Raw genomic sequence first — 16,120 nt, forward strand, 5'->3', positions numbered from 1 at the left:
TTAATAGAGTATGGTACCACCACAGAGAGAGAGTGAGAGATTTTATAAAAACTTCCATCAATCATGTGTCTGGAGAGCTCGTGGAAGCATGAGTTTGGCTTCGTACACCAGCGCGAGCTTAAAAAATCTAGAGGTTTTTTTTATCAAGGCTCGAGCTTTTAATCCCCCACTTAAACTAGAGATCTTTTTACCACGTAATTGGCATGCAAAATCACTTTTTTCTCGACCATATTCGTGATTTCTCGCTAACAATTCTTTGAGTTTTGGGGGATAGCGATGGAGACTGGACACACGGACAAGTTCTTTGACCACGGCTTCCATTAACCTTTGGTTTTGGAGCGATTAGTTTTGGTGGCTGGGCTTGTATTTTTTGTTTCTCTCTTTTTCCCTTTGCTTGGAGGCCATTTTGTTTTGCAGAGGCATCGGTGGTTGCGGCTGCCTGGCAGGGAAATGTGGGAAAGCTCGAGCTCTCCGGTGGTGGGTTTTGTGGATCTCACTTAGATCTGCGGGAGCTCCACCCAGAGATTGCCGAGCTATGGCGGAGTTTGGCGGACAAAGCTCGAGGTAATGAAGAGGCGCTTGCACTGTTCCTTTGCTTGCATGATGTGCTTTCGAGGTTTTTCCTCGTTGTCTTGCTAGTAGCGGCTTGCGGATCTTTGATCTTGGTTGTTTGGTGGTCTGGTTTTTTTTTTTTTCTTCTTTTTTTTTCAGCTATGCTCAAAGTTTGTGTGATGGATCAATGTAGCTCGGGGTGAAGGCTGGTTGAGGAGATGAGCCATGGAAAGTCCTCAAAAGTGTAGCTCCTTCAAGAACTTGGTCGGGACCATCGAATCACTGCTGGGATCCAAGAGCGATCTTACAGTCACTTGGGCTCAGTCCGTCAAGCTTATCATCGAGGATTTGTCCAACAGCTGCCCTTCAACTCCTTGTACACCATCTTTTCCAGAAGGGGCCATCTACAACAACACCGAAAAATCAAGCCTCCAAGGTAGAGAAGAATCTCTCTTTTATTTTTTTTGTGTGTGTTTTTCGTTGATTCTTTTTCTTTTCGTTTTTTTCCAGGAGAGCTCATACTTCTAAAGGCTGCCTATGCCTTGTCGAATGTTAACAGGAAGCTCGCTTTAAACAAGCTCCTCGATCTCAAAGGTCTGCAAGTTTCTAAGATTTCTCTGAAAAATCAAAACTTTGTGCAGGGAACATACGAGTTTTTTGTAGAGTTCGGCCTCTCCTTTCCTCCGAGCAACAGGGAAGAGTCGGCATTGTAGCCACGGATGTTCCAAATCAAGTCCAAGTATCCTCCTCTGGTGGCAAAGCCAGGAACTATCTATTTGATAAGGTTTTCCACGCGGCATCCTTACAAGGTACGAAACCATTCAAATGGTGGCGACAAGAGCTTAAGATTCTTTGTTTCTTCCAGATGATGTTTTCTCAGAAGTGGAGCCAATTATCAGGTCCGCCATGGATGGAAGTAACGTTTGTATCTTTGCCTATGGACAAACCGGCACTGGAAAGACGTTCACAATGGTTGGTTTCGTGATTTTCTCGTTTTTTCGTCCTCGTCTCAGACTTTCAAGTTCTCAGGAAGGTAGTCAGGATTGTCCAGGAATAGTTCCTCGCACTTTGCAGCAGCTCTTCTTCGACGCTTCGCTCGACACAACTGTCGAGTACTCATTCAAGCTGAGCATGCTCGAAGTGTACCGTGGGTGTTTGCGCGACTTATTGGCTCCTCGGCAAAAGCAGCAGTCGAGCAGCAAGAGGCAAGAAATCCTTGTTCGTTATCTCTTGAAACACGTGATTTTTTCTTCTCCAGCCTTTGCATCCAGATGGCTGGATCTGGTAGCACAGAGATAGAAAACTTGACAGAGATTCCGATTAAAAGCGCGAGCCAGGCGAGATATCTATATCGCAAGGGGGTCCGTTCGAGGTCTACGTGTTGGACGACTGCAAACGAGACATCGAGTAGATCACACTGGTGAGAGTCCAAAACTTTTCTTTTTTTGTTCCATCTTTTCTCCGACCGCCATAAATTCTTCTTTGCTCGATCAGCTTGGTTCGAATCAACATCACTTGCAACTATGGAAAGCAGAGCCACGCAAGCAAACTTTGGCTGGTGGATTTGGGAGGGAGCGAGAGGTTCTTTAAGACGCAAGCGCAGGGACAAACTCTGGAAGAAGGCAAAGCCATCAATGCATCCTTGTCCGCATTGGGGGATGTTATCAGTGCTCTACAACGAAAGCAACCACACATACCTTACAGGTAAGAATCTTTGTTTCTTTCTTTTCATGGAACGAGCGAGAGTTAACTGGTTTTTTGGTTGGTGTTCTTCAACTTGTGACGAGCAGGAATAGCAAGCTGACACAGATTCTTCGCGATTGTTTAGGTACTTTGAAAAGTTTTGCTTGGTGCCTCAGAGAAAAAATGGTTTTTTCCAGGGAAGGATTCGAAAGCTTTGATGCTTGTTCACGTTAGTCCAAAGGAGGAAGACCTTGGAGAGACGACGTGCTCGCTAGGATTTGCTTCCAGGGCCAGGGCGATTCATCTTGGAAGAGATATATCTCCTGTAAGATCCTATAGTTTGTTCTCTCCCTTCATAGTCTTGAACTCTTTTCTCTTATGGATTCTAGAGCGCAAGGGACGAGAGAACAGCTACCATGGCCAACGTTTTGGCGAAGATGAAGCTCTACGAGACCGAGTGCCAGAAGCTCAACGAGAACATCCAAATGGTGGAGTCTCTCATCCGCCGCGGCATTGAAAACCAAGACTTGGACGAGCTGCAAGCCAAGTTACTCTCGGCGAGCGCAAAGAAGGAGCTCACCACCACCACCGCCGGACGTTCTTCATCCTCTTCATCGTCGTCCTCCTCCATTCCCAGATTCATGACACCCACAGTGAGCAGCCAGCGCAAGAAACGCAGCAGCACGATCCACCTCGAGAGCGTGGTCTCGGTGATGATGGAGACGACCACCGAGAAGAGAGTGGTGAGATCCGGGACGCCGGAGTCTCGCCAGGTGCGAAGAACTCTCAACTTCCAAGTCCATCGCCAAGAGGTTGTCCGCCATCACCAAGTTGACGATCCTCCGCCACCTAGAGTTCACGAAGTTGGAGCTCAAGAGGACGAGCTGCTGGTTGATCGCAAAGCTACCGCTGCTACCGCTGCTACTGCTGCTACTGCGAGGAATGGTTTCACGACGGAGAATTCAGCTCCATCGCCATCGCCTCCACTCCCGGTGGCTGTGGCGGCAAAGTCCGAGAGAAGATTGATGAGGACGAGCGCCACCTCCACTCAAGCTGGCAAGGAGCGGGGTGGAAGATGTGGGTGGGAGTACTTAGGCAAGAAGAGCTCCAAGTACCGGAGGAGATGGACGCTCGAGTGCTCAAGCAGGATTTCTATCACCGAGAGGTTGTGACGAGAGATCCTACCTTTTGTAAACTAACTTGCTAGCTTGAGGGTGATGATCTCCAAAACATAGAAGAAGATTTGTTCCCAAGTGTTCTTGTCATTTACACGATCATCTTGCGATTTGTAGCTGTAGGCCTACTCTCGAGAAAATCACACAAACAACTATATGTAGGCCTACTCTCGAGAAAATCACACCAAACAACTACAAGCAAAGAATGGATCACGACTTACGCGTATTTGACGCGACCACAGCGGTCGCACGGCTCGGGAGCAACTTTGGCAGTCGCCTCTTTCTTCGCTGATTGTAGCTTTGACAGATCCCAGTCGAGAACAGCGCTGAAAGCGCTTGCGGCCTGCTGGAGCTGCTGCGGTCTGCAACACAGGAGGAGCAACCATTGTCAATCGCCCGAGACTTTGAAAAGAAAAAACCAAGAGAACGTACTTGATTGTCAATGGAGGAGAAAATCTTATGATCGTGTTATGCGTTGGCTTAGCGAGGATTCCCCGCTCTTTCAGCGCAAGGCAAACTTCGTAGGCGTTGCTCGTCCCCAGCCCTTGAGAGTTCAACTCCACGGCATTTAAGAGTCCGCGGCCCCTCACCTCTTTCACCACGTCCGGATGGCACTTTTGCGAGTTTTGGAGATGCACTCTAAATTCTTCCCCCAGGTCCGCTGCCCTGTATAAATCAAGATGAATACAAGTGTTTGCTGGTGGAAAAAGCTCTCACCTTTCACAAAGCTGCTCGTCTTGGACAACTTGCAGTGCAGCGATAGCCACTGCGCTTGCCAAAGGATTTCCTCCAAAGGTACTGTAATTATGAATCAGGTAGAGAATTTAGAATGGCATTGCCAAACCTTCCGTGCTCCCCAGGCTTGATGCACAGCATTACGTTCTTGTCAGCGAGCACAGCACTTACGGGGACCACCCCAGCACCAAGTGCTTTTCCCAAAATCTAAAGAAAAGATGAACTGTCAAAGTGAATCATACCGCAAACATGATCATACCACAACATCAGGTCGAACTTCTTCCCAGTCGCAAGCCAGAAGTTTTCCAGTTCGACCGATTCCAGTTTGTATCTCATCTGCTATCATCAACACCTTGTGCTTGGAGCAAAGCTTGCGCACCTCCTTGATGTAACCTTCGGGTGGAAGTATCACCTAGAAAAAAAATATGACGTTAAAAGGATATCTATGAAATGGATAACGACGGACCATACCCCAGCTTCCCCTTGAATAGGCTCGAACAGAAAGGCTGCAGTCTTCTTTCCATGCTCTACACGGAAGCTGATAGCTTGTATAAAACAAAAGAAAACAACGCACCTTCCAAAGCGGATGCGAGTGCACTGATGTCACCAAAATCAACCTTTACATGGCCGGGAAGCAAAGGCCAAAAGCCTCGAGTAGCCTCATTGTCACAACTCATCGATATCACTCCAGTTGTTCGACCGTGGAAGCAACCACAACACGAGATGATAATGGCCTGAAAACTCCAAAAGCCTCAGCAAGCCAAAGTAGATTCATATCCTTTGGTTTCATTACCTCGTTCTTTGGAATTCCCTTCTTTTCGTATCCCCACTTTCTCGCCAGTTTCATGGCCGTCTCCACGCCCTCGGCCCCGGTGTTCATCGGCAGCACCATCTCATATCCAAACAACTTGGTGATCATCTTCGCAAAGGCTGGGAACTTGTCATTATAGAAAGCTCGCGAGCTCAACGTTAAGTTGTGAGCTTGCTTGGTGAGAGCTTCGATGATCTTTGGATGGCAGTGGCCCTGCAATTTCAGATCTCAAGCAAAGAAAAATGAAAAAAACCGCTATAATCTCACCTGATTCACGGCAGAATAGGCAGAGAGAAAATCCAAGTACTCCCGGCCATCTGGATCCCAAACCACGGCGTCCTTGGCACGAGCAAACACCACGGGCAGCGGATGATAGCTGGATGTCGCGATCGCGATCAAGAGGGCAAAACGAACGAACGATCGCTTACTTGTGAGCGCTGTAATGCTGCTCGTCCTGGATGAGGAACGCCGATTTGTCGCTCAGCGACGGCGCCGAGACCTCGGCGCTGGTGATGTAGCTGCGATCGCGCAGGAATCGCCGCGATCGCAGCAGGGACCGCCTCAATGCCGCCGCCGCCACCGCCATTCTTAGCCTCTCCGAAGCATAGCTTCAAACTATCCCTAGAAATATATTTCACTCGTCAGCGCCTACGTGTCAATCCTCATGGATAGAACAGAATATACCCATTTAAGAATATGCTTGTTTCTAGGGTTCTACGCGGCAATGGGGGAGAATGTCCACGATCTCGTGGAAATCGTGGAATGTAAGCTCGACACAGCGAAATACATGGATTCCGTCAGGAGCCCAGCCGCCGGAGCGATCGCGAGCTTTGGCGGCACGACGCGGGATAGATTCCAGGGCAAACAGGTTCTAGAGCTTCGCTACGAGGCATACGTGCCAATGGCGAGCTCGCAGCTGCGCAAGATCTGCCAGGCGGCCCGGGAGAGGTGGGAATTGATCGGCGTGGCCGTGGCGCACAGGATTGGCGTGGTGCCCGTGGGGGAGGAGAGCGTCTTTGTGGCCGCCTCGTCGATCCACAGGAAAGAGGCGCTCGCCGCTTGCCAGTTCTTGATTGACGAGATCAAGGCCTCGGTGGCGATCTGGAAGAAGGAGATCTACGCGGATGGGGAGGCCTGGAAGGAGAATGCCGAATTCGAGAGCACTAGGAGGAGCTGTTCCTGTGGTCATTGATAGAGAAGAAAAGTCCACTCGTATAAGCGGTGGAGATTTGGCCTTGGAAGAGCCCTAAATAACGGTCAGTCCCAATGCCAGGAACACTACTCTTCTTGGACTGATCTCACTCTACTCGACTCCAGCGCCGAGAGGGAAGAAAATGTATACTTGCAAGAAAACCAGGAGCAGCAGCAGCACTGGGATCGATCGAAAGCCGGCGGCCAAAGTTTCCAATACCAATAGCTCGAGCACGAGAAATCCTTCCCTCGAGCAAGGCTATGCTTCTAAGAGGTCTGCTTCTTTGTCTGGCGTCACCACAGATCTTCGAAGAACCAGCCTCGAGAGCAAGCCCAGCAGCACCATTTCCACCGGAGTTTTCAAGCCAGCGCCTCCACTTCCAGCTCTAGGAAGGCCCCGAGATTCCAGAGTTCGTCCCAAGTTCGACCTCCGGCTAAACGAACCTCCACCACACTCGAGCATGATGGAGCCGGATCAGCCATCTTCATCGGCTTCTTTCAAGCGAGAGGCCACCACTCCCCCATTCGCTTGCGAGACTGTTCCTTGCAAGAACCCCGCTTGCCACCCCGGCTCATCCGACTTCCAGGCCCCAGTGAACGACTTCTTCTTGCAGAAGAGCTGGATCAAGGGACCCTCCGATCCGTCCGGTACCGTCGTGAGCCTCTCGGACCGCCCCAGCCTGTGCATGAGCGTCCACGGCTCGGAGCTGGCCGTTGGATCCTCCGACCATGCCATCTACACCATCGACGTTGGAACTTGCGGGCTCACCAGGATCATGCACGGGAAATCTTACGGCCACACCGACTGGGTCACTTGCCTGGATCATCTGCCAGACGGAAGAATCGTTAGCGGCGGAATGGACAACAAGCTATGCCTGTGGGACAAACGAGGTGTTCGAAGCAGGGACCTCAAAGGACACACTGCGTCTGTGTCGGGAGTTAAAGCCGGTGTTTTCAACCAAGGGAGTATAGCAGTCAGTGCGAGCTATGACAGGACTTTAATCCTCTGGGATCTGGGAGGACCTTCGGGGAGAGAGGTAGCAAAGCTGGCAGGACACAAGGCACCAGTCATGGAATTCGCAGGAACGCCGAGAGGGAGGCTTGTGAGTGGCTGCAGGGACGGGACTGTGATACTCTGGGACGTGGACGGGAGGTCTCCCGTCTTGCAGTGCAAGAACGCTCATAAAGGCCACGTTACAGCGTTAAAGGCAGTAGAGGAGGAGGCAGGGGACGTGTTTCTCTCAGGAGGGCAGGATGGCTTACTTCAAGTCTGGGACTCTCGATGCAGGCAGCCAGTCCACACTGCTTGTCTCCACAGGCACTCCCTGAAAGATTTTCTTGTTAGAAAAGCACTAAAGAATGTCTACTTTTACTTTCCAGATCTGCAAAAGGCGTTGGAGCACTCACCTGCATTGCAGTGGCGAAGAACACAACCTGTGGATGTCCCCTGGTCACAACAGCAGGCGCGGACAGAGTACTGAAGGTCCTTGACGTAAGAGCGTCCTTTAATGCGGTCTTTACTCTGGAAGATCACCAGGATTTTATATACAGCCTCTACATGAATGGTACGTAAGCCAAAAGAGAAAACGAAAAGAAACTAGGAGAACTTACAGAGAAAAATGGAACAGGCTCGCTGGCTTGGAGCGGTGGAGGCGACGGATCTCTTCTGGTGCACGACGTTGAGCGCGGTAAGTGCCTCTATGGCTTGGGAGCGATCAAAAACGGTGCCGTGAGAGGAATCTCTCTCGCTGGTGACGCGCAAGAGAAGCTTGTTGTCACTGGAGACGATGGTAACGTGATGCTGTACTCTCTTTAGTTTTCACAGAGGACCTGTGTATATACAAAAGATTAGCAAGGAGAAAGCGAAGTATATAAACCTGTGATGAATGTTCTCCCAATGTACAAAAAATTTCTGTAAGTAACAAAAAATGACAAGGGAGATTATTCAAAACGCGATCAGATCATCCGCGGGCTTTTTCTTCTTGTCGTTGCTGGCCTCTTCTTCTGCCTTATTCCCGAATATCATCTTGTCCAGATCTGCCAAAGGATCCTCGCTGGGAGATGGACGAGCTCCAGCCTTGGAAGATTTGTTGCGAACTAGAGGGTCGTCCAGCTCGGGCTCCTCGTCGACGATCACAAACGCCGAGTCGTCGGATTTAGGGAGCTCTGATGGTGGAGGCAGTGGTGCTACTGCGCTGGACATCTCCTCATACTTGTCGAGGGCTTTCTGGAGCTCATCGTTGACGTTGAGAGCTTCGAACAACAGGGCCTCGTTCTCGCCAACTCTTTCGATAATTCTTTGTATGTTAAACTGGGACTGCCGGCACTGCTCCACTAGCGCGATGGTAAGCTCTTCCTGGAAAGATAAACACAGAAGAAACACTTGTTAAAGCAATTTACGAGAGAATGAGCGAACCACACCTTTAAAACTTCCTGCTGGGGAGACGATGTAAGAACAGTGGAGAGAAGCTCGATACTGTTACGCGCTACGTCAAAAATCTCCTTCTCGTGATCACTGTTGTCCTCGCGAGTAGGGTGGCTGCCAACTACGTCTCTGAGCGTCAGCCTCGAGATGCCAGAGCGCACGGGAGCCGTCTCAACAGTCTGGGGTGGAGTGAAAATGGGAGCCAAGCTCTCGGCATCTCTTCCAGGGAACTTGACACCCCGAGATTTCAAGCTCTGATCAAACAAACAAAGAATCCAAAGTTAAGAAAAGCATGAAAGAGAAGAACCACTCTTTTCACACAAAACAAAAAGCAAAGAAACAAAGAGAAAAGAAAGAGAGAGTTCTGTTACCTTGTAAGTCTCCTCAAACACTGGAAGATATCGAAGCTCCTCTGTGGCCTCACCCCACGACTCGATGAGCTTGAGCGCCTTGTCACGATTCTCGGGCGACGATCGCGGATCGTCCACCAGCCTCACCATCTCGTCCAGGATCCTCTCCGACGCGACCTCCGCGAACATCTTGTCGCAGTTCTTGACAACTGCCTCGAGCAGCAGCAGCACGAGCGTGATGCCGCGCGATTCCTTGCAGCTCCCCATGCGCTTCTTGATCGCCCGCGCCAGATCCTGGCCCGTGATCTTGTCCGCGTTCACCATGTCGCAGATTTCCATGAACTGGCCCCAATCCGGATCGAAGCCCTGCAATCCCGTCGCCTCCTCCACCAGGCGATCCACAGCCGCATTGGACGCCTGGAACATCTCCCGCACCCGCTCGCTCACATTTCCCATCCTCTCCGAGACCTTGCGCCCTACCTCGGCGCCGCCGATCTTGAGGCGCTCGCCCAGCGCCGTGAACTTCTCCTTGAGATTGTCCGCCATAGCTAATGAATGACGAACGAATCAAAACCCTAGCTAAATAAGGTCATTTGTGCACGTCAGCGCCAGCGCATTTGCCATCTCAGGCAGTAAATTTGCCACCCAGTCGACACGGTGGCTCTTATAATTGAATAAATCAAATTTAAATTTTGGATTAAAATTTGTATATATAAAATTACAAGTTCAGGTATATTAATATTAACATTGTGAGGGCCAAGTATACAGCTACAATGCCGTATACTAATATTAACATAATTATCAGATTGGTTTCAATTCGGACCACTTGTTTCTATATATAATTTAGGGTTTTTGGATTAATTTATATGCACATTTTCTAAATTCCCTTTCCATATTTCATGTCCGCACGAAGCAAGAGGCTTCAGAAATGAACACCAAATTGCATCACTGACTCAAATGGCCTTTGACAAAGACAATGCAATTGTTGGAAGACATTATCACAATCGTCAATATATCCGAATGTGCATTTGAAAATGTCTGGAAAAACACTCTAATCCCTACGAATGGCTACACTCAAACCATTGTACCATTGCAACACCGTCTCTTGGAGACACGTGGAAAACTCATGCAAACATCAAGCATCATCCCAAGAATAATATGTGGCAATCACCGTGAAGTGATCGAACTAATGGTACACATCATCCCCAAGGTTCCCAAGAAAGAACTCCGGCTGAACGTGAGGATTGGCACCAAGAGTAAGAAGAGTTGGACCATGTGCCATGAATGCCATCAACTGAGTTTGGTTGTTCAATTGCAAGCACATAGCATCAAACAATTGTACCAATTGCTACTCCAGAGTCAAAAGAAGAGATTGTTGATCTGCCATGAAGATGAACAAAAAGGAAAGAGCAAAAAAAGAGAAATGACAAAAGCTAGAAGGAAAGGGAGATTTAGACAATGCAAAAAGCTATATCAAAACCAAACTCTTGAAAAGAAAGAATAAAAGAAAGGAAATGGAAAAAGTTAAATCTAGACAATACAAAAGTTAAATCTAAACCAAAATCCCGAATCCAAGCACTCCTCAGGGACAATCAAAAGTTGCCTCTCATCTCCACCAATATGAGTGCCGTATTAAGTGTTGCGGCAAATTGAACCACAAGTTTATGAGGTTTGGCATGACATCTAGCAAGTCGATCCTCCAGAGATTATGCATGTGCAATGGTTAAAACATTTCATACCAAGGGATCAGGAGCAATTAATACCACCTATAGATCCGCTGATGCCTCCTCCTGATGTTCCTCTTGATCCCGGCCCATCTACAAAAGAACCTTGATAGTCTTCCATTATTCCGAGAGGAGGGAATGATGTGAGGGCCAACTGTACAGCTATAATGCCATATATTAATATTAGCGTAGTGGGATTTTGGTAGCTATTGGATTGGTTTCAATCTAAACCACCCGCTCTTGTATATAAGTTAGGGTTTTTGGGTTAATTGATATGCACATTTTCTGAATTCCCTGTCCATATTCCATGCACTCACAGCATGGCTATAATGCCATATACTAATATTAGCATAGTGGGATAGATTAATTTCAATTCAGTGTATATAAGTTAAGATTTTTAGACTTATTGATATGCACATTTTTGTATTTCAATTCTATATTCCATACATTTACATTGGTGGAGGTGAGGGGCAATTTTGATTGTCTCTAAGAAGTGCTTGGATTTAGGATTTTACTTTAAATCTAGCTTTCATATTATCCAGATTTCCTATTCCTTATAGCTAATTTCTTCTCTTTTATGTTTTTCCTTTTTGTTCATTTTCATAGTAGAGTAATAACATCTTCCTCTTTTGACTTTAGAGTAGTAATTAGTGCAATTGCTCGATGCTATACAATTATAGTTGAATAATCAAACTTAGTTAATGGTGGCATTCATGACATATGGTACAACTTTTCCTGCTTTTATTACCAATCCTCACATTTGGCCGGAGTTCTTCTGTGGGAATCCTAGGGATGATATATATCTTTAGTTTGATCACTTTACAATGAATGCCACATATCATTCTTGGGATGATGCTTAGTGTTTGTGTGAGTGTCTTTAGGGGACAATGCTACAGTGGTATAATAGTTTGAGGGCAGCCATTCATGAGGATTAGAGCATTCTCCTAGATGTGTTCAAACATGCATTTGGACATACTGATAATTGTGATGATGCCTTTCAACAATTGTATCATCTTCGTCAAGGTCCATCTGAGTTAGTAATGCAATTTAGCATTTGTTTCTGAAACCTCTTGCTTTGTGCAGAGACAAATATGTCAAAGCGGATCAAGTTGGCGTGATTTGTTATTTTAGCATTTACATTCTTAATATCGTTTTGAAAACAATCTTTTTTATACCGAGACCGAGACCAAGTCCAAGTTCGAATCCAAGTCCAAGTCCGAGTCCAAATACTAATACAGGCTATTGGGTGAAAGCCCAAAGTGATCATCCCCCAGGGGGGGATATAAGGGGTTCCAAAAGTATAGTAGGGAGAGTGTGGGGGTTTGACCCCCAGTGAAGCCAGTTTGGCCAGAAAAGTCTAGTTTGGCACAGAAAGGCCATATTCAGCTATTGGGTGACGGGATGACTACTGGGAAGTCCAAGACTAGAGTGAATACGGACCAGCAAGCGGGGTAGTTTGGTGAAGTGTTCAAGAGCCGGTTTTAGTTCCCTCGAGAGATCGAATGGTAGTCCAAGCGTGCGTGGCATTACCTACTTGGATACCTAGTGTGGCTCAATGGAACCTCACTCTAAGCCCATGGCTATAACACCCAAAGGCGGAAGGCGGGAAGAGTACCCACGAGGCTCGCACAGGGCCAACAGTGTTCCAAAATGTTGTCCCGGATGGTGGAAAGGAAGAGGAGTAGTCCTCTGGTATGGTGACCAAAGATGCAATTATATGACAAGGAAGTCCTAGAGAACTAGGGGCTTAGAGGTCAGGCTTGTGGGCCTTGATCCAATGGCAATGTTGGCAAACATGGTCATGAACAGAAAGGGACTTGGTAGGGACCGGAAAAGAGATATTGAGGAAGGTTATTCCCTATGTCTGTAAGCATCCTAAGGATGCTAAGGAATGGATCTAGGATGATTACTCATGGATGGATGGCCTAGTCTTTGAGAGGCAAGACTGTGATGTAGGTGGTGTTAGACCACCAGTGTAACCAAGGTGAATAAGCATGGCTTTAGTGTAACGGGCTGATATGTTAGTGGTACCTTGGGGTGTTGACCATGGGATCGGACACATATAGCACTTGGACCAAGTGCAAAGGTTGAGTGGCATGGATGCCATTCTTGGGGATAGCAAGCCCCAAGTCCAGAATAGGACTTATGGAGGTTGTGAGTGAGACTCCTCCAAGTGGTCGGAGGTGTGGTTAAGTGACTAAAGTAGAATGAAAAATTTAGTTGCTTACACCACCCTTGCTACTCTGTGTATCACTCGGCTTCAAAGGAATGATATATCCCTACCCGTAAGGACATAAGGAGAGGGCTAGAGGCCCAACTACCCCTAAACAAGAAATCAACCCCGTCAGGAAGATTTAAACAACTATTATAAACTAGTAGATGAAGTTGTTTACACGACCATGCCCCTTTTCAAAAATGAGTCAACGAAAGAGAGGTGGAGACTATCTATAATAGTTATCCCCATAATTATGGATTAGACCCATGCACCAAAGTGCAACCTGCCAAAACTGACCCAAGTTCTAATAAATGAGAGGAGCAAAACTTTGATTTATAGAAAATATATTACTTTATTGATTTCCAAGATTTATTACAAGATTTACAAAAGTTAGTCTTTATTATGATTCTCATACTCTGTGACAAGCTCACGAGCATGTGCAAGATTCCTAAGAGGCTCCCAAATTGATAACGTTTCCACTTAACTAGATACTCTCGACGTTTAGAACATTGAGTCCAACCACTATCCAGAATAGCTTCAACTTCATACTCAAGTTCACCATCAATGAGCATTGGTGGAGGACAAATGTCTATAGAGCATTCCCCAGTAGCATGATATGGTGCCAGTAAACTGATATAAAACACATTATGTACATGGGACAACTCATCCAGAAGATCCAACTTGTAGGATACATCACCAACTCGTTACAACACCTGATAGGGTCTAACATATCTTAGTAATAGCTTCTGAGATAAAAAGCCCTTGACATTCAAGTTCTGGGAAAATAGCCACACCTGATTTCCCACTTGATAGGATACATCCTGATGATGTTGATCTTTATCACATCAATACTTATCCTGAGCTTTGCCCATTGCCTCAGTAGCTCTAGACCAACCTTGGTGTAGTTGCTCCGCATAAGTCTCAACGGCCTGGACCAACACTCCGGACATTGGTTTCAGAACAACAATCTGTTGAGGAACCCCACGAGCATTCCCTTGCAGCATCTCCCATAGAGAACAGCTAATAGCACTGTGAAATGTGTTGTTATAACAGATTTCTATTGTGTCCAAATGCTCAACCTAGTCGCATTGGTCTGTTGCAACATAGTACCATAGATAATCCTCAACTTGAGCATTCACACATTTGGTCTACCCATCAGTTTGAGAATGATAAGCTGTACTAAATTTCAACTTGGTACCAAACAACTCGAACAGTGTGCCCCAAAACTTCCCCGTAAATCTCAAATCTCTATCTGAGATCATCTCTTCGGGAAGACCACGAACCCGCACTACTTCATGGAAAAAGAACTTTGTTGCTTATTTCACATTCACTGTTTCCACAGTTGGAATGAAGCATGCAATCTTCGACAACCGATCCACAACCACCATCAAAGTATCATAACCCTTAGACTTCAGTAAGCAAGTGATAAAATCAAGTGTCACACTCTGAAATGGTTATGTCGGTACTAGAATGCACTACAACTTTCCAGCCTTTTTCTCAATTTTGCACTTACATTGCTAGCATATAGAGCAAGAACGGATATAATCCGCTACATCACCTTCCATACCAGACCAAAAAAATCCCTTTTTCAATTAAGCAAGAGTCTTTCATTTTCCACCATGTCCTACTGCTAGAACATCATGATGTTCCTGTAGAAACAACTATTGCAAATCCTTAAAGGGAAGATACAACCTTTCTTGCTTATAGAATATAAGCCCATCCTAAACTGAGAAGTGAAGCTTTGCATTAGTACAACTAACAACTTTCATTGCTTCACTACTAGGGTTCTACTTCGACAACTCCACATGGTGCAAGATTGCCTTTGCCAATGGATCACTTCCATATAAAGCCCATACGTCTTCCAACCAATCTGAACTGATTGCTGATATTGCCCGAAACTAAGCTTGACGACTCAATGCATTCGGAATAATATTGTCTTTACTAGGTTTATAGATGATTTCAATATTAAATCTAGCAAACTTCTCTTGCCAATGAGCCTGCTTCGGCATAAACTTAGGCTGCATAGCAAAGTAGCTCAGTGTGTTATTATTTATATAAACCTTGGTATGTCCACCCAAATAGTATCTCCAATAATGCCAACACTATAACAAACATCTCTTTCTCACGTGTTGGCCATCTTCGTTGGGTTTCATCCAATTTCTTGGAATAAAATGTAACAGGACAACCATGTCGCCTTAGTATAACACCAACCGCTTTGTCACAATCTTGCTGCAACACAGCACCAATAGCATAGCCAGATGCATCACAATGCACTTCAAAAGGTTTATCAAGATTTGAAATCTTGAGAACAGGAACCATAGTTAAAATCTCCTTCAACCATACAAAAGCATGCTAACAAGTTGGTGTCTAATGAAATAGTATACTACTCTTCATTAACTCAGTCAACAAAAGAGCAATTCTTGCAAAATTGCGGCAAACTTGCAATAGTATCCCACCAAACTAAGAAAAGAACAAATATCTGATACAATAGTTAGGACTTCCCAAGACTTCACCACTTCCATTTTTTTTGGATCCACCTCAATTACGCCACCACCAACTATATATCCAAGAAAGTTCATGTGCAATTGCATTTACTTTTCTTACTATATAGTTTGTGTTCATACAATTTCTGAAACACCAGCTCCAAGTGTTTTAAATGATCCTCCAATGTTTCACTAAAGACTAGAATATTGTTGATATATAGGATAACAAATGTGTTCAAATAATCTCTAAATATTCTATCCATTATAGTGTTGAACATTGCTAAAACATTGCATAACCCAAATGGCATAACAAGGAACTTAAAAGATCCATACCAAGTATTAAAGGCTATCTTCTCCACATCCTGATCTGCCACAAGTATTTGATGATACTCGGACCGTAAATCAAGTCATATAAAATACTTAGCCTTTAAGAGTTGGTCAAACAAGTCATCAATGCGAGGCAAAGGATAACTATTTTTGACCATGATCTTATTAAGTGCCCGATAGTGAATACACATCCTCATAGTTCTATCCTTTTTCATAAAAAAATAGACCGACACTTTATAGTGACTTGCATGGTCGGATATAACCTTTTTCAAGAAGCTTTGTGAGTTGCTTCTTGAGTTTAGCCATTTCCTTGATGTTCAAACAATACGAAGTTTTTGTAGGTGGTTTAGAACCCAAAATAACCTCAATCCGATGATCAACCTCACAGCTAGGAGGTAGCTCTGGTGACAATCCTTCGGAAAGATAAATTAATTCCTCACCAACAACTT

At 45.9% G+C, this 16,120-nt stretch overlaps 5 protein-coding genes across 5 annotated transcripts; 3 read left to right on the top strand and 2 right to left on the bottom strand.

Annotated features, from left to right (window-relative positions):
• The first annotated feature begins 282 nt into the window (after positions 1-282).
• On the top strand, positions 283-3,475 carry LOC9650305 (kinesin-like protein KIN-14O). Its single transcript, XM_024673091.1, is given in 11 exon segments — positions 283-564; positions 712-988; positions 1,063-1,146; positions 1,194-1,361; positions 1,418-1,524; positions 1,582-1,758; positions 1,761-1,972; positions 2,047-2,256; positions 2,343-2,380; positions 2,433-2,560; positions 2,625-3,475. Coding segments are annotated over 10 exon segments (2,118 nt in total). The 5' UTR covers positions 283-564; positions 712-777; the 3' UTR covers positions 3,408-3,475.
• LOC9631393 (ornithine aminotransferase, mitochondrial) lies at positions 3,457-5,566 on the bottom strand. The gene is made up of 10 exons (XM_002968468.2): positions 5,385-5,566; positions 5,224-5,332; positions 4,939-5,169; positions 4,720-4,879; positions 4,617-4,672; positions 4,405-4,557; positions 4,255-4,352; positions 4,128-4,208; positions 3,843-4,076; positions 3,457-3,772 (listed from the first exon to the last, which is right to left on the bottom strand). Exons 1-10 carry the CDS (start codon positions 5,540-5,542, stop codon positions 3,628-3,630), a joined length of 1,425 nt encoding a protein of 474 aa, XP_002968514.1. The 5' UTR covers positions 5,543-5,566; the 3' UTR covers positions 3,457-3,627.
• A 113-nt stretch (positions 5,567-5,679) lies between these two features.
• On the top strand, positions 5,680-6,171 carry LOC9650306 (molybdopterin synthase catalytic subunit). The gene has a single exon (XM_002968172.2). It carries the CDS (start codon positions 5,681-5,683, stop codon positions 6,146-6,148), a length of 468 nt encoding a protein of 155 aa, XP_002968218.1. The 5' UTR covers position 5,680; the 3' UTR covers positions 6,149-6,171.
• Positions 6,172-6,270: 99 nt separating this feature from the next.
• LOC112345809 (probable serine/threonine-protein kinase PkwA) lies at positions 6,271-8,111 on the top strand. The gene is made up of 3 exons (XM_024673290.1): positions 6,271-7,465; positions 7,528-7,712; positions 7,776-8,111. Exons 1-3 carry the CDS (start codon positions 6,291-6,293, stop codon positions 7,961-7,963), a joined length of 1,548 nt encoding a protein of 515 aa, XP_024529058.1. The 5' UTR covers positions 6,271-6,290; the 3' UTR covers positions 7,964-8,111.
• Positions 7,996-9,490, bottom strand: LOC9631394 (TOM1-like protein 1). The gene is made up of 3 exons (XM_002968469.2): positions 8,944-9,490; positions 8,569-8,826; positions 7,996-8,503 (listed from the first exon to the last, which is right to left on the bottom strand). The coding sequence occupies exons 1-3, from the start codon at positions 9,466-9,468 to the stop codon at positions 8,093-8,095; spliced, it is 1,194 nt and encodes a 397-aa protein (XP_002968515.1). The 5' UTR covers positions 9,469-9,490; the 3' UTR covers positions 7,996-8,092.
• Between the last annotated feature and the right edge of the window lie 6,630 nt (positions 9,491-16,120).

Source organism: Selaginella moellendorffii, unplaced genomic scaffold (genome assembly GCF_000143415.4).
Source record: "Selaginella moellendorffii unplaced genomic scaffold, v1.0 SELMOscaffold_10, whole genome shotgun sequence".
Lineage (NCBI taxonomy): Eukaryota > Viridiplantae > Streptophyta > Lycopodiopsida > Selaginellales > Selaginellaceae > Selaginella > Selaginella moellendorffii.